General features: G+C 39.4%; 1 protein-coding gene across 1 annotated transcript; it reads left to right on the top strand.

Moving 5' to 3' along the window:
* The first annotated feature begins 784 nt into the window (after nt 1-784).
* wnt5a (wingless-type MMTV integration site family, member 5a) lies at nt 785-16,737 on the top strand. The gene is made up of 5 exons (XM_008413828.3): nt 785-2,230; nt 4,481-4,629; nt 6,351-6,598; nt 12,226-12,518; nt 14,842-16,737. Exons 2-5 carry the CDS (start codon nt 4,493-4,495, stop codon nt 15,298-15,300), a joined length of 1,137 nt encoding a protein of 378 aa, XP_008412050.1. The 5' UTR covers nt 785-2,230; nt 4,481-4,492; the 3' UTR covers nt 15,301-16,737.
* The last annotated feature ends 1,515 nt before the right edge of the window (nt 16,738-18,252 follow it).

Here is an 18,252-nt window from a genome sequence, read left to right as displayed (position 1 = left end):
CCACCAATTCCACTCATCTAAACCTAACAGAGATTCTGCTGAGCATTGTCAAATCTAGACATAAAACCTAACAATGCAGGTTGCACAAGGCTACTATTAAAATAACTTGGGGTACAAACTTGGCATTTTTTAAGTAATATATATATATACATAACATTTAGAATTTTACAAGAAATTGAAATTTGGGATTTTCATTATCTGTAAACCATGTTCATAAAAACTGACAGAAATAAATTCTTGAGGTATCAGTGTGATGAGTTTCATATTTCTTTTATTGTTATTTTTCAGACACAAATTAACTTTCTATTATACTCTTATTTATTCAGATGCACCTGTATATCACCTAAAATAACGTGATGGTATACAGACAAACCCCAACACTGTATGGTGTCTGTGCAACCCAGTAGAAAACTTCTCTGTACAGCAGAGCCACGTCAAGAACTTCACAGAAACAAAACTATTATGTAGATAACTTTTTATACAGAATCCTGTGGACAGAGACTCAAAGCACAGACATGACAATTTTCAATAAATGGAGATTAAATACTAAGAAATGAATGGACAATAATATCCAATAAACGGAGGTTGTTGAATCTCATTTTTTTCTCTTTTCGGGCGGATTTTTACATCAGAGGTGCCTTCAGCGAGCACAGCCGATTCGTAGACTTCCTGTGTGAAACTATTACCCACTTTGCCCCAACTGTCGGCGTCGGCCTGATTGAAAAATATCGACCTGGAAGCGTCTAGATTTCGGCAGCCTGTTTTCAGATAGAGTGCCATAAAAATAATAATTAGGCCTACCGCAAGGACCGTAAAGCATTCAGGCCTTCAGGTGATGAGATTGGCTTGTGTAAGCAGCGCACGGTGTGGATCTACTTGTCTTGATTGTGTTGGAGCGGTAACCTGATACACAGCCGGTGAAAATCTCCCGACTCTGCCCTGGTATGGATGGGCTAATAGCCGCGGGTGCTTTATAAGTTTATTTTAGGTAATAGAGACGCTTGTTTTGTTACAGCCTTTTCCGCCCTCCTTTCTGTTCCCCCTCTTTCTCTCCCTGCGCAACTTTACCTTTGCTGAAATTCTTTGCTTCTTAAAAAGGATAGTCGTTGGAAGAAAGCGATAGGTATAGATGTGAAGCGCATGCGCTTTGTAGAATTTCTTTCTTTCTTTCTTTTTTGTCGAGCAGCGCATCGGTGCAAGTACCGGAGAGGAGGCAACTAGAGCAGGTGAGAGAGCAGCGAAAAGGGGGAGCGAGAGCAGGGGGAGAGAGGGAGGGCTAGTTTTCTGCACTTGAACGTAACCAGACGCACACATAGAGCGTGGGAGCACAAAGCACACGGAGCCAGCTGAAGACGCCGCTGTTTCACACTCTCTGTCCTCTTGGCACCGCGCGCGCTCGCTCGCCAAGCCGCACCGTTTGGAAGTTAGGGGAAAGTTGTCTCTCTTTCTTTGGAGCATACAGCCTGGATTCGACTTTTTTTTTTTTCCTTTTTTCCTTTTTACCCCAGCAACTTGTTCAGCGGTGGACTTAATTTTTAAAAAAAAAATTTGTCGTTGTTTTTCCTCGTGTGCAAACTTTTGACTCAGGCTGAGGGAATTATAAGAGCACTGCAGAATGGAAGGTAAATTGACAAGTCGTGTGTGGCGAGGATCACCGTGTGGATCTTTCTGCAGGTAAAGAGCGCTATGACTTGAGCGGCTGAAGCGGCTGGATCCCATGTGCATGAAATGTTTTTTTTTTTCTTCTTTTTTTCTATTGTTTGTTGTTTTTGTTTCTGATGTAGATGAGGTTTAATTAGTGAGTGGCTTCACTCGAGACGTAAATCGACAAAGTAGGACGACCTACAAGTAGCACTTTGGCTTTTATTTAGTAAATTTCTGCCGCATAATTCACGCACTGTAAAAGGAAGTAATTTCCTTTCACTGTTTTATATATATATATAGATACTTTTTTTTTTTTGCGCATTGAACTGTTTTCACCAGACTTTTAAGCTGCTATAAGCGCACGGAACGCTTTTAATAGATACACTTGTGGGGCGATTCTGCACATTTAAAAACTCGAAAACAGAAGAACTCTCGGCCTCATCAAGCACTTTTCCAAGAAATACGGATATAAAAAGCGAAGTTTGCCTCCAGTAACCTGAAATCCACCTGGCCAGATCTGGGATTATTTCATCGATATCGTCTGCAGAGAGTGGATTACTACTTCTAAAGCGCTATTTTCTCCCTGGTGAGTATATCTAGTCCCTCTTGACTCAAATTTTACACGAGCCGGTGTTTATGTTTTAATCGTCCTGTTGGGATCAGTGGAAAGCATTTGGTTCCTGAATGAGAATGTGGATGCAAGTTCTTGACAGATGGCGTGTGTGTGAAACATGCTTTGAAAAAAACCCCAACACACTCCAACTTGCTGGGACTGCTACCGGAGTGTAAAAAAAATAATACTAATAATAATAAAAACGAAATTGAGCAAATGTCACCCACAGCTTATTTGTGACAACTGTACGTGAATGATGGCTTCAAAAGTTTTCTAAGCCTGCTTTTTCCATAATCAAATCCTTGCACCTGGCTCCCTCTCCTGGTTTTTAAGAAGCATCAAGGAGGAGAAACGTGTTCATTAATTTGTGTGTGTTGAAATGTGTGCTTTAAATTTGAACCCTAAACAGTACATTTGTGAAACTTTGTTACTGAATTTTTTTTTTTTAATGGCTACCTTTCGTTTTCCGTAAAAACTCCCTGATAAGATGCAAGTTCTTATTGTAAGAACTTGGAATTAAATGTTTTTTTTGTGAAGAGAGGGGGGGAAAGAAGCTTAAATTAACTTTCCAAGTTTCCCAAAATATCGACAGAATTTCCGTCCCAGTTAACTCCTCGGTTCCGATAAGGGTCCCTAATTTCTTCAGCAGTGAAAATTGCCCCTGTTTTCTTAAGAAAGCAACTCTTTATCTTCTCCATGACAGTAGTTTTTTGTTCTCATGCGGACATTTCTTCAGTTGGTTACCTCTTGCTCCGACAAAAATTCGCAGCGCAGTCATTAGTCATCTGCCCAGGTCCTAGGAAACCTTTGCTCGGGTCAAATCGCTTCCAGGGGTCACTGGGCGCATGGATTTACACACCTTATGATGGCGGGGCATAATACTAATAATTTTAGCTAACTGCAATGAAATGTATATTAATGTTCAAATACAATATTACCACTTTTTTACTGTCTCAAACATTCATAAATGTTACGTTTTTCGTTCGACATTGTAAAATTTTAAATGAAGATAATTATAAGGGATATCTACTTAGTTTATTTTCAGACCAGCTTCGGTTAGGGCATGAAAAACTTTATATAGGCTACTACTTTAAAATCTACGCAAGGCCTCTTGTTTCTGAACAATCACTGCTTTTTAAATTACGTTGAAAAAGCACAAAGAACAAGCTCACAAATTATGATTATTATTGCGGGCTGCACGCAAAGCGTCCAAGCACATGCTGATGCATGTGTGTTGCGTGCGTGAGTCATTTTACATGCGTGCCAGGGGAAGTTGGCTCTTTTTTTTTTTTTTGAGTTTTCGGTTGTCTTGTGTCTCTCTCCGAATCAACCCTGAAAAATAAAAGGAGCGTGGCAAATCACAACTCAATCCCAAAATTCACACAGAACCTCCAGACTGGCACTGCTGCTTGGTTTGCAAAATAAGGGGCAATTATTTAGACTCATTTTCTGCCTGCGTCAAACTGCACCAATACCACGCACTCGTTCAACAATAGCGCTCGTTTCTCCCCCCCGTCCTCCTAAATGTGAGTTATCTTGGCCAAGCGGCACACAAAACGTGGCTCCTGTTTGCCAGACATTCAATGACCAAGAATTGAAATTGACTTAAACTTCTCGCAGAATGACGACATAAATATTCTTTAGATTACCTGTACTTCCTACTAAAACTGTCTATGAGCTATTATTTTAATATAGAAATTTTAAAAGTTCAAATAAATTTCTTGAAATTAAAACTATGATCTAAAAAAATTTTGTTCTCATTTTTCAAAATCAACATAAAAAAACTTCCCTCTTAATACAGCCATAGAAATTGATAGATTTGTTGACGGTTATACATAGAAACCCCAAATTCTTTGTTTTAGTCTGAGCATGTTGGTTTTAGAAATCTCATCTGAACAATTTCTACACTAAAATGCATCTCTATAAAATCTAACTTTAGGCCTTCCCTGGCTGCTCTCCGGAATGCGTCTGGGGTTTCATGACCATTGTTTCATCTCTGACTGCATGCCTGTCAGTCTTCTCTAATTCACACTCACTGACTTTTCTGGCTCCGCAATGCAAGCGCTGATGACCCCCTGGCTCTCATCACTTTCGCATATGTGCTGCACATAAGCAAATTTAGCTAAAATTGTTACTTGACATGCACGTTTTTATTCTGAAACCTGCAAAATGAGCAGAACAAGCAAAAACAACTAAACAAATTCACTTTCATTTCTTTTGCAGATCTCTGGCAGTATGAACATGAGGCTAGGTTGTGTTTGTCGGCCAGTTTGCTGGCCCTGTGGCAGCTTGCTGGACTCCAGGCACTGTGTCTTTGCCCTCACACTCCTCACACTCCTCATGCAGGTGGTCGTGGAGGCCAACTCATGGTGGTATGTAGACATTTCTGCTTCTACAACATTTCACCTTGTCTTACTTTGTCAGCGTTGTCCATTTTATCAATTTTTATTTGAATCTCAGACTTGTTTAAAAAGCTTGAAAGAAAAGAAAAAAAAACACAATGGGGGAAATTTCTGTTTAAAAATTAGATATTTTTCTTTGCTTGCTTTGAAAGACAGCTTGAGGTCTGAGTGTGTTTTTATTCCCCAAACTTGCTCAGCTACATTGCTGACTGTTGCACATAGCTTCCCAGAAATACATTTTCCCTGCAATTTTTAAACATTTTGCCAAACCAGAAAAAATGAATATTTCAGTCGCATTAAATGCTGTGGTTTAGAATTTAGCCCTCAAATGCATATAAATAGGAATATGCATGTGCACATTTGTTCCAGTTGAGATAAATCTCAACAAGGAACTTTTCCTACACTGGTGTGCTGTTTAACACTGACATAAGAAATTTTATTGAGAAAATAAAAATTTTCATCTAAACACTTTTGAGAACATTTCAGTTTATTACCACTATAACATTGAAATCTGAAATGTAATTTATATAAATAAGACATTTTTTAATGTGGAAAAATAGAAACGGCCAGATCAAAGCAAATGGTTTGCACAATGGGAGCCCATTATGGAATTAATTTGTAAAAAAAAAAAGAAACTAAACTAATGGACCCAACTCGGCGAGCAGCAGCATTAAAGTTCAAATACTGAGTCCGATTACAAACCTTGCTGAAGACTCTTTCATTACCAGAGATTTTTTTCAGAGTTGACATGGAGGCAAAAAAAAGTCTGTGTGTCTTTCTGTTTCCTTTTAGAGAGAACTCACAGGTGTGAATGATTTAAGGGTGGATGTTGACAGAGCATCAATCTGCATGTGTGTTTGAGTGCTGAGAAGCTGCAATGATTTTTTTTTTTCTTTTCTTCCCCCTGCTATGTGCCTTAGTGTGTATGTATCAGTGTATTCATTCCCGTGTTCCCTCGCTGGTGAGTTTCCTCAGTTGATCAGGTTACACTGGGGGCTAATTGTGTCTCTCTGGGGTCTCAGAGATGGGCTGCTCTAATTGTCCTGTGGCCTGGAACCAGATGCTCACACTGGTGTTCCTCTTTCAGCTGCTTACAGTGGTTCTTGCCATCTTCTTGGGTACATCCATCATCTTTTTCATTTTTTTTCTGAATACAGCACTTAATTTAAATTAATCAGTTCCATATTTGGCACCCAAAAATTGTGCAAACCCTGGAGGCTCATAATTTTAGACACAACGAGGGTTTGAGAATTATTTAAAGTACTTTTGATGTCGGTAATCTGCAAAAACATTTTTTTTTCTCTCCTGTTAAGTAAAAGCTTTAAAACTAAGACTTTAAAACTGAAGCAACATTCTCTTGATGCATAATTGGGGATAGGCTTATAATTTTGTTAGATTCAAAACAAATACATCAGAGCATTTATCGCGATGTTGTTTTCAATTACATTCTGAGTAGTTTTTGCTCTCATAACCCTCTAAATGTTTTCAGAGCGTAGTGCTTTAGCTCACATGAAGAGATTTTACTTGTGGCACTGACTAAATGCCTCTCATTGCAATGATTTACATACCTTTCTCAAAGCCAATCAAGTGAAATCAACTGCTGATCATGGCCTTGGCCTGTGAAACCACCATACATCTGTTTCAGTAGCACATGAGTGAAAACACTGCACTGTGTGTCCCACCACCCCCAGGTCTTTGGCCATGAACCCTTTACTGATCCCAGAGGCCTACATCATCGGGGCCCAGCCTCTGTGCAGCCAGCTGGTGGGTCTGTCTCAGGGCCAAAAGAAACTGTGCCAGCTTTACCAGGACCACATGCAGTTTATTGGCGAAGGTGCCAAAATGGGGATTCGAGAATGCCAGTACCAGTTCAGGCACCGGCGCTGGAACTGCAGCACGGTGGACAACGCCTCTGTTTTCGGACGCGTCATGCAAATAGGTAAGAAATTCTTTGAATGTTAAACAAAAAGGAAAGCACAGGAAACGCATGCATGAAGACAAATTGGACAGATTTAGTTCCAGCTGTAGCTACTCACCAGAGTGATGTATATGTAGCTCACAGTGCCTTGCAAAAAAAACCAAACAAAACATTCATACACTTTGAACTTTTTGGTATTTTGTCACGCCACATCCACAAACTTCTATGTATTTTCTTGTGTTTTTATGTGATGGGCTAAAAGAAACAGTCTAATTATGACGCGTAAAGGTAACTGAATTTTATAACATTTTACTGATAGAAATTGGAAGTGTGGTGGTCTTTTTTTTCCCCAGCTCCCTTTAATACTTTATAGAAAAACTTTGAGCTACAACTAAAGCTCTAAATATTTGGGGGTATCTATTTACTAACTTTAATAAGTAGCTCAACCTCAGCAGGTTGTGTTGAGACCCACTCTTAATTTTAAAGTTCTGTCACAATCTCAATTGGATTAAAGTCTGAACTTTGCCTAACATTATGACACATGAATATTCTTTGATATGATGTACCAATAGAAAGGGAATATCTGGCTTTGATTTTTATCCCCTCAGCATGATACAGCTGCCAACATAGAGGAAAGAGAGTTAGTTTTCTAACACGCACACATTGTTTTGCATTCAAGCAAAAAAAGTTACAAATTTAAGTCATCTGACCCGAGAACATTTTTCTATACATTTATAGTGTCTCTGACATGGTGTGCACCAGACTGTTAACATGACCTTGTGTTGCGTTCTTTTAAACATACCTTTCTTACACCCACTCTTAAGCAAAGGACAGATTTTTGGAGTTTACAACTAATATTTATCTCGTCAACAGATTCTCATTCCTGAGAACTGTCTCTCTTTGCAACTCCTCCGGAGTTAAAGTGCTATCAGAAATGTTACAACCTTTGGACATTTCGATAAACTCACTCTCCAGAACTTTTCTAGAACTTTACCCTTGTCCCCTCTTGGGTGTTCCTTTGTTTAGGGGACATGTTCACTGACATGTTCAAAGACATTTGTGTATTTAGAGGACATTTACAGAGCAACTGTAGCTATATTGAGATTACATTATAAACAGGTGGACTATGCTCAGCAAAGTAGGTGACTTTTGATGGTGTTTGGCTACATTGCATTTAACAAAGAAACATTTGAGTAAAAAATGGCGGAGCACAAAAGTAGCCCGCACTTCAAAGATTTCAATAATTTAAAAAAAAGCAGAAAACCATGGATAATTTTATTTCTACTTTGTTATACACCCTATTGTGTTGGTTAGTTGAACAGGTTTTGAGGCTGTAGCGGGACAAAATGTTAACATTTTTAAAGAGTATGAGTACTACTAGTAAAGTAGCGTGAACTACGATTTCTTTTCTGTTTTTCTTTTTTTTTATTATTCATAAACTGACCTCCTTTTTAGTCATTTAAATTACACACACACATACACACACACACACACACACACACATATATATATATGCCTGTGTGTGAAATGCATGGGGTTGATGATTCTCAGCAGCTGAGTGAAGGGAATAGTTGGTGGGTGAGGTTGCTGGATAAATCACATGTGGCTTTGGCCCACAAAAGCAGCCCCTGACATGGAGCAGTAGGGAGGCAGAGAATCTGCTTCCCCCCTGATGAATGGGAGATGGTCTAATACACACACATACACACAGTCTGAATGATTGCCTTCTGCCTGTATTTAAACATAATAGGAGTGCAGTGAGTATATGCTCCAATACATCAACTTGTCAGAGATTACAGTGTCTGTGTGTGCTTATAGATAAATGAGGAGTGGAGTCAAATTTTGCTATTTTTAATTTTTTTTGCTAACTTAGTTTTGCTTTCTTTTGCTAAACTTAAACCCATTTGTGGATTAACTGTGTTTGGTTAAGTTTCCCGATCAGTACTTAAATGCTCTCTAAGTGTAATTAACATAAAAATATTAGTGTTGTGATTTCTGCAGACTTACAGCAGTCTTGACAGCTTTAGTCGCAAAATGCTTTTGGACTTCATTTGGTATTAGTTTTGATTCCAGTCATTGCTTGTGGTGGGAGAATTTATATAATTTATCTTGTGCATTTTTCAACGGCCTGAATGCTTTATACGAATTGGACAAGTAAAGAAAAAACTGATTTTGCCACCGAACCACAAAATGCTTTTTGTCCATCTCCATGTTGTTCATTTCTGCCCCAATATAAAATTTGACGCATTCGTTTAGAAAAGCACACAACTTGGAATATACACTGTAGTAAACCATTTAAACCAAAAGCAGTAGGTCAGATTAAATTAATAAAAGTAGTAGTGATGGAAATGTGAAATGAAAATTACAGCAACAAAAAAAATATATATATATATAATATATATGAGCCATAGTAAGGTGTCAGATCTCAGAACTAACCAGCCCTGGTTTTGAGTTTGCTTTGTGAAATCTTTACGACGTTATCAGACCAGGGTGTTCTAGTGGAGTGTGGTGTTTTAAGATTGCATTAAAGTGACTTGTTACCACTTCTTTTAATAGCTTGTAAACAAGAACTTCAGTTCCAAAGCATTACAAAAGCACAATATTATAGAAGCACATTCTAACTCAAAAAGTAATTAAACTTACATTTTTAACATGACCATATTCTTGCAAGAACTATCATATTTTGCAGACTAAAGAGACGCACCCACAAAGTTAAAAAAAAAAAAGGAAACGTACATATATTAGCCACACCGGGCTATAAGCCGCTGGTATCTCCGGCGCTCTCGGTTTTCTTAATAAATCTGCTATCAAGGACGCAGCCCTGCGTGTCCAACTCCGAATCATGGATTTGTTCACGTCAAGCTTGCGTGCTATCAATCTGTACTGGCAGATCGATAGCCTTCAACTTTAAAAGCTGCATCATATGAACTACTTTGTGTGGTTTCCATGATGACGGGGTATGAGTTTGAAAACATTTCTCCGTCGTGCCTGCTGCTAGCATGTACTTATTCTAAATGAAAATCAACACTTTTGTGATTTCAAGTTTTGACTTCCAGTGATTCACTTCCTGCTAAAGAGACCCATGGCAGTTGAAGAAAAATGCACAGAAAAGCCGCACCGGGGTAGAAGTAGTATGGTTCAAAGTGTGGGGAAAAAAGTAGCGGCTTATAGTCTGAAAAATACGGTATTTAAAGTTAGTCTGATTTTTATTTATTTACTTTTTAGGAGGTGTCCTGTAAGATGCAACTGTGTTGTGCAGATCCAAATTTAACATGAGGTTGGTCAGCCTACTCTATGTTCACTGGTTTTAAGTGGCTGGATTGACATTGATCTACAACATCATCAACAGCAAAGTGTTGCTGCATAAGTGCACCGTATCATCCCAAATAAAGAGTTTTTTTTGTTTTGTTTTTTTAAGATGCAGCATGTTCTACATTTATCAGCACAACTGGGAAAAGTCTTCCTGTATACTGTAAATGCATCTTTGATTTCAGTCTTTGAAAAATAGCTCATCTTAACACCTTAACCAACTGATCCACTGTTGAATTAGCCTCTCTAGCTACAATGTTGAGTGTTAATCTTGTGATATTGCTCAACATCTAAAACCAGAATTTATTCCATTTGCATTAAATTAGTGGAGTACTTCTGACCTTTATTCCATCAGTGAGTATTAAATGAAAACTTTACACGCTGCCAGTCTTTCAGCTCCCGTCCTCCACAGCATTGTCTTGGTCCACTTTGGGCTGGATAAACATGTCCTCCACTTTACAGGTGTCTGTGTGAAAGCTTTAAAACTGAGCAGCAGAGTGAGACTGTGTTCAGATTTCCTCTTTTTGGTGGCTTTGCTTGCTCTGGGTTATGGTGCATGAGCAGCTCGGAAGATTAGAGTTCATCTGTCCACAGTTCCTCTATTAGGCCAATATCCTCATGCTGGATTAAAAGTTGTTCACAACTAATGAATCCCCCAGGAACTCTGATCTTATCTGCCTCAAAGCATTCTTTGAGACTTGACAAAGGAGTTCTTCAGTGTGGTTGTTTTCTATCATTTATAATATTTGTGTATTTTTCTTGCTCTATCATTTTTTTTTCTTGACCCATCTCCCTTTTCCTCCCATCTGTTGTTGTCATTACTGCTCAATCCCTATAGATTTGGCCCAGTAAGTATATGAACCGTGCATTTTTATTGTTTGGCAGTTCTTGTCTTCTCATTCTACCAAGCAGCTTTATAGTTTGTTTTCTTTTTTCACCTGGTTCTTTTTGAGCCGCTATCTTATCTTAGTTTTCTGTACTTGTCTGTGGCTTTGTTGGAGTGACGATGTATACAGTCCATGCACATTTCTGTATCTCCCTCTTGTTCTGTATAGAGGAAATTTTGAAGGGAGAAAACGTGGAAGTTAATGAACGGTGGCTCCAGGATCACTCACTCATGAAAGACAAAGCAAAAGAGTCGCTGTCACTTTTAATTTTGCTCAAATGCGAGTGGCTTGTGAAGAGGGATCTCTGTCACTTGAGGGCGCTGTGTTCTCTCTGGCTGCATCCCAATAACAGCAAAGCAGATTACTGTTCAACATGCTGTCGGATGACGAGCCTGCATTGCTTGGCTGGAGTGCTTTGTAATCTTAAGTGTATGGTGAATGCTGTCAGATGACATCACATCTCACAACACCACACACACTCTTAAATCAGAATGAGATGCCTTTAATATTGAATAGACGTCAATGCTTAAACTCCAAAAATGGAGACGGGGCCTTGCATAGTATTCACACCGCTTGAACTTTTCAATATTTTTGTAACATTTCAACCACAAACTTAATTTTCTTGGAATATTTTAGATCAAACAAAACAAAGTAACACATAGTTTTGAAGTGGAAGGGAAATTACTTAATGTCACTTTTAATGTCGTGTAGAACCAGTTTCCACTGCATATACAGCAACAAGTCTACTGACTAATGCACCTTCTGTGTCCTCTTTATAGTTTGTGGCATCTTGCAAATTGGACTTCTAATGATGTTATTGCAACATGGCTTTCTTCTTGCCATCTTATTAGGTATGGAATCCATACCTAATAGTTTTTGTGTATAAATACCTCTACCTGTTGTGGAGGTAGAGGTAGCTTCCCTCATGTTCCCATGGACCTCTTTGCGCATTCTCTAAATGTTTTTCTGCCTTGGCCATTCAGTTCAAGTGGATGGCCAGGTTTGCAGTTGTGCGGTACTCTTTCCATTTCTGGACGATCAAACAGGTCTCCATACAATGTGCAATGCTTGTAACCATGTTTTACCACCAAACCTGCTTTGTTTGCCCATTTGCTTGTTAATGTGCACACAAGGAGGCTCTATTTACAAAATGGGAAACTTCTGAGGCAGTTGGTTATGCTGGAGCATTTTTAGTGTCAGAGTAAAAGGGAACAGAATACACATACACACCAACCCTTTACGTTTTTATTTGAAAAATAAAAATGATGTGCTACTTTGTGTTGAGATATCACTTCTATACATCATGTTCTTGGGTTGTGACGAAGCATGAAGAAGTTCAGTTTGAATATTTACAAGGCAATATTATTCAACCTACAGAGTAGCATTTAGATTTTTCTCTTCCAGCCTCAGTATGTCAAATGTGATATGATGCTTATGTTTTCGTATCTACAGGCAGTCGGGAAACGGCGTTCACCTATGCCATCAGCGCAGCAGGGGTGGTGAACACAGTGAGCCGTGCCTGTAGAGAGGGCGAGCTCAACAGTTGCGGCTGCAGTCGGGCCGCTCGTCCCAAAGATCTACAGAGAGACTGGCTGTGGGGCGGATGTGGGGACAACCTCAACTACGGCTACAGGTTCTCCAAGGAGTTTGTGGATGCACGCGAGAGGGAGAAGAGCTATCCGAAAGGCTCGTACGACAGCGCAAGATTGCAGATGAACCTTCACAATAATGAGGCAGGAAGGAGGGTAAGGCATCACCTTTTACATTATCCGAAAAGAAACGAGTGTAAAAGTTCTCAAAGAGGAAAGCAGACATTCAGAAGTGAGACAATCCAGGTCCGTTAAACAGATTCTGTATGATCATCTGTTTAACAGCTCTGTCTGTTCACTCCCCCCGTAGCTTTGATGTGTATAGGGAGAGGGAGTCATTGGAAACAGCTCTGGGGTTTTTCCTTTCCAAACATCTTGAATCAACCTCAAAGAAAGCATCATGCTAGATCTCTTTGGCCAAACTGTTCCCTTTCAAGTTAAACAAATGAGTGGACATTTTATGTTGTGCACCTTTGGAGACATGGACAAAATAATGATGCCCTCGGAAGAAAAGTGATGCCTTATGACAACAGCAGCATCTTTGGTTGCTGGAGAGACAAGTTACAGTGCAACCCTTTGGGGATGTACAGTGCCTTACAAAAGTATTCATACTTCTTAAATGTCTTGCTTTTTATGTCAAATTACAATTGTTGGTCCTAATGTGATAAATGCAAAAACCATTAATAGTATCAAAAGCAATAGACATGAGACATAGAGGACAAAGATTATGTTTTTTTTTTCTCCATACCCCTCCTCCCCCTTTCAAACACACTCATACACCTCCTCTCCTCCTCTTTCACACACACACAAAAAAAAGAAAAAAGGACTGGAAAGCATTGATATTCGCCATCTGCAGAGCGCTTTGTGGAACCACATTGTTTTGCTGGGCGGGAAACTCTGATCTCTGAGCAGCTTACCTGTCCTGATGCCTGTCCTTCGGGTGGTTTGCAGTTGTGCCATACTCAATTTTTGAATAGTACATTAAGAAGTTCATAGCTTAGGATATTATTTTATAACCAACCGTACTAGGGCTGAAACGATTCCTCGAGTGATTCGAGTACCTCGATTATTAAAATTCCTCGAGGAAAATTGACCTGCCTCGAAGCTTCGTTAATTTATGTTTTATCATTTAGCGCACCGTGTTTCAGCCGGAACATTATTTGCATTGAGCAGAGCTCTGACTTCCGCCTCCGAGTTGTTGACGGAAGCTACGTGTTAGCGGCATAACGTCCAATCTTCAAGTTCGGCCCGCGGGGATTTTACTGATTGGTGATAATCCCGGGTTTTCATCGTTTTTGTGGGACCAATAAACATCCTTAAAATGACCGGTGCGATGCCGGGAGTTCGGCAGCCTTTCTGCTCCAGAGCTGCTGGTTGAACGGCGGGAAGAAGCTGAGGAGGATTTATACAGGTGAGCGGAGAAACTGAACACGGCGGGCGGCTGAGGGTTGATGCTTACAGGGTAAGAGCAGCTTTACGGACGAACCGCACAATAAACTTATATCATCCCGGTCTGAACAAACGGGAGGCGGAACATGGCTGCTAGATGAGTTTCTGAACGGAGGAGCCGTAAATATCCCGTGTTGCTCCCCCGGTCTACAAAAAGGTAACTGGTAGGGAAGCTCAAATGTTGAAAAAATAGACTGATGTTGATATCCGATAGTAACACTGGTGTTTTGGAAGATTTACCAATATTTTATTTCATAATTGTTTTTATCCGATTACTCGATTAATCGTAAGAAAAATCTATAGATTACTCTATTACTAAAATAATCATTTACAACAGCCCTAAACCGTACCAATGTCTATATAACTCCCACAGTCCTAGAAGCCCTGTGTGCGGTCCCAGCGGGGTCACACTGACCCTGTGTGCGCTTTAATAAGGCTTTTGTTTTTCTCGTGATTGCGGGAACTGACAAGCTGAGTGGACATGCCATCAGCCTGTCAGTTGTCCAATCATGCCATCTGCCTTGCTCTTTCTGAGCGTTGAGCTAGAGGGTTTAAAAAAATCCATGTCTCAATGAGATTTACCTGCTTAGGTAAAGTTGAAATAAAAACAAGTTTAAAGTTCTACACAACTTCATCCCTGTCTAGTGTTTCCCTTGGTCTTAATAATGCTGTTTGTGCTCTCATTTCCTTATGAAATTTCTTAGACTATCACAGTGCAGCTGTATTTGTTCTGATTTATACCAATTAGCTAAATTTTGACGGTTGTTGGTTGCAATTGATTTTATTTGAGTATCAGAGTAAAGAGGAATTACGCATGTCATAATTTTGTTAGAAATTACATAATCTTGTTTTTACTTCCATTTCTAAAAATCTTTTAAAAATACTAAATTTTGTGGTTGCAACAAGACGGAACATACTCAAGCGCGGTATGCACCAATACACTGAATTTGTTTTCTGCAGGGTTTTTCAAATGGGAATTACCACTTGTATCCACTTTTTCATTATCTTTTTTTTTTTTTTTTTCTCTAAGGCGGTGTCAAACCTTGCCGATGTGTCCTGCAAGTGCCATGGTGTGTCTGGATCCTGCAGTTTAAAGACCTGCTGGTTGCAGCTGGCCGACTTCCGTAAGGTGGGCGACGCTCTGAAGGAGAAGTATGACAGCGCAGCAGTCATGAAGCTTAACTCGCGTGGCAAACTGGTGCCAATGCACAGCAATTTCAACGCTCCGACAAGCATCGATCTGGTGCACATCGACCAGAGTCCAGACTACTGCTTAAAGAACCAAAGCACCGGCTCCATAGGCACGGTGGGGCGCCTTTGCAACAAGACGTCAGAGGGCATGGATGGATGTGAGCTGATGTGCTGCGGCCGAGGTTACGACCAATTCAAGGCAACCCTTGTGGAGCGATGCAACTGCAAGTTCCACTGGTGCTGCTATGTGAAGTGCAAGGTCTGCACCAAAATTGTAGACCAATTCGTCTGCAAGTGATGAAAGACCCGTTGCCTTGCAGATGATGGTTGTACATCTGTCTGAATTCATGAGCTGTGGAACACAGGATGGAAGAAAGAAACTATATAAATTATATTTATAGAGTTAAACAATTATGTCCTTTGCAAAAAAAAAAAAGACCCTCTTAAAAACAAAACAAAAAACTTTTCCTTTTTAGAAACCAAGAGTATTGTTAAATATTTATTTCCAGATTGCTATGTTTTTATTCTGGCCCAGTTAATATCGGCTACTTCTTTTTTTTTTAGTCTGAGTTCTCTAAAACTCTCAACCTCTTCATCCCTCTTCCCAGAGCAGTTTTGTTTTTTCACTAGGAAACAATTCCTCTTTGCAAGTGGCTCACACTAATGGATGCTGTCTGCAAAGCTAAGCTTGTGCCTTCCACTTTCTAACAAAAGTGTTGTTTGATGTCTCATAATTGGCGTAGACATTCTGATGAATTGGTCATGAATTGGTGGGTTAAGGTGTGTGTGTGTGCCGAGTGCAAATCTTCACAGGGCCAGTTCCAAGCTAGAAATCGCAATCCTTTACTTGTCGCTTCTTTACACATGAGGAGGAATAATTTAGATGTTTGCTTTTTGTGAATCCTTGCATTAATGAGGGAGGGCTACAGTGAAACGGCTATTTTTTATTTTATTTTTTTGTGGGGACACTGGGCCTTTTATTAAGCTGTCCCAGAAGCCTTAACGTTCCCCAGGTGCTGCAAATGGCCCTTTGTTCATTATGCACTTTGATGCACAGACTTTAACATGTCTGTATGCGTCTCTTCAACTGTTATCCATATAGCCATATCATAGTCTCCTTTTTTCCATATTAATTCAGATTATCCATTTAACACTATTTTACAGTACTTATCATGGTTCATATATATATGGGCAATGTCATGGTGAACAATGGTGAAATATTAAGCGCTCTCTGTAAATAGTATAGCATAGTCTATCCAGCCAATCAATAAACTGTATTTATTTTTCTTTAACCCAATCTTCCTTTAAGCTTAAAGAAAAAAAAAAGTATCGTTTCTATAAACAGATGATTAAGGTTAGTTTTAAGGTCACTTTTCCAAATTGTTGTTTCTCACTGACACATGGCGCTTCACTGTTTTTGTAAAGGGAAATGCACCTTATTGTTCAGAAACAAAACCTTTCGCTCACATTTGGCTTTACAGCGACACCATTTTTTTTTTTTTTCCACAGATGTTCAGATTTTTACTTTACCGCAGATTTCCACCATGCTATGGTCCATGTAAGGAGTTTTTTTTAGGCGTATTCCAACAACCCAACAATGTGTATTTATAAGCTTCTTTTAATGAATTTGAGGTTTGTTGAACTTAATGTGTTATAGTTGCTATTTTGTTACTTTTTACAAATTGGCTCAATGCTCTTCTTTCTTTCAATAAATATGAAATGTAAAACAAGCAGAGATGCATTTAATCCCGTTATTTCTTTAAGTTGTCTCTGCTTTTTCGGTTTTCAGTCTGGAGCGTTTTCTTCCTTCTATTACACTGGTCAGCCTTTAAGCTAGGTTCAGTTTTCTGTGACATTCTAACACAAAAATGTCACAAAATTCTTGCGACATTTTTGTCACAAATTTTATGTATGGCATTAAAACCTTTTTACATAGAAAAGGGTGGCACACATGCATTCAGCTCATCTGAACTAGTAGTTTGTAGAGCCTCCTTTTTCTGGAGCTCTGGGTACATGTTTTTGGGGAAATCTCTCCAGCAACTTCGCACATCTAAAGACTGACATGTTTACAGATTGTTCTTTGCAAAATAGCTCAAACTCAATCAAAGAGCGTTAGTGAACCGCATTGGATTAAGGTCTGGATAATGTCTCATTTGTCCGTGTGAGGCAGTGTGATTGACTGATGGCCTGTCTTGGCCACACTTTGACTCACTGACCACTGGAGATAGAAAATTCCTAACCACCACCCTGACCTGACAGTGATTAAGCAGATGTAGACAATGGGTGGATGATTTTTTTTCTATTCCTTTCAGTTGCTGGTGTAACACTAAAATTAAAATAAACTTAAAGTTTAGGCCCTGTATTATGTCTAACAAATCTGATATCAGCCCTAGTATCACCACAACAGATTTAAATCATTTGACCCCTTTGTGATCCAAGATGCTATCTTTGTGGAATAAGCTATCTTTTTAAATGGGTTATTGGATCCTATAAAAATGTGAAATGGTCTTCACATTTTTTTTAAAGGGACAAGAGGATTCAAAACTGTTTACTTCTGCAGTGAGTCTCAAAATACCAATTTGAACGGGCTTCCCAGCAGATCATTGACTTACTCCAAGACATTACTTCACATAGAACAGCATTTGTCATTATCCTTTGACTGATTTAGTGTAAGATGATCTTACTTAAATGTGCTTAACTATTGCTAATAAAAAGCTCTTTTTGGTCCTCGAATCTGAAACTATGCTGAAGTTTCTCTGTTGTGAGTTAAGAGTCTCTTGACACAACATTTTGTGACAGACAATAAAGCTCAACGTGAATGATGGTTGTTTTAGGTGTGGAGTGCACAAAGACAAGAAGATTTTTTCCTTGAGAGCTCTTGGAAGATGGCCTGAAGATTAGATGTCTCCCAAGGGATGGTAGGGGTTGTGTTATAAGTGCTCCTCAACGATCCAGTGACAGTGGATGGGTTAATGGGATGATTAATCACACTGTGTCAGGAGAATAAGAGGGGGATTTTCCATACAGGAAAATTGGGATGTCTGGATGACTGGGCCTTGTCAGAGGCAGCTGGTGATGTACAGACGCAGAAAGCGTGAGAGAAGATCGGGCCCCAAGCAAGAGAGGGGGGCAATGAGCTGAAGGTAGAAAGTGCTTTGAGTGAAAATTGGAGCTTATACCATTTCAGTGTAAACACTTCTGACATTGACTAATATTTACACATGTAAAGTGATACAGACTTGAGGAGCAC

The sequence above is a fragment of the Poecilia reticulata genome, chromosome 7 (assembly GCF_904066995.2).
Source record: "Poecilia reticulata chromosome 7, P_reticulata-male-v2, whole genome shotgun sequence".
In the NCBI taxonomy this organism is placed as follows: Eukaryota; Metazoa; Chordata; class Actinopteri; order Cyprinodontiformes; family Poeciliidae; genus Poecilia; species Poecilia reticulata.
Note: the sequence above shows the minus strand (reverse complement) of the source record. Positions and strands in the feature narration are given on the sequence as shown.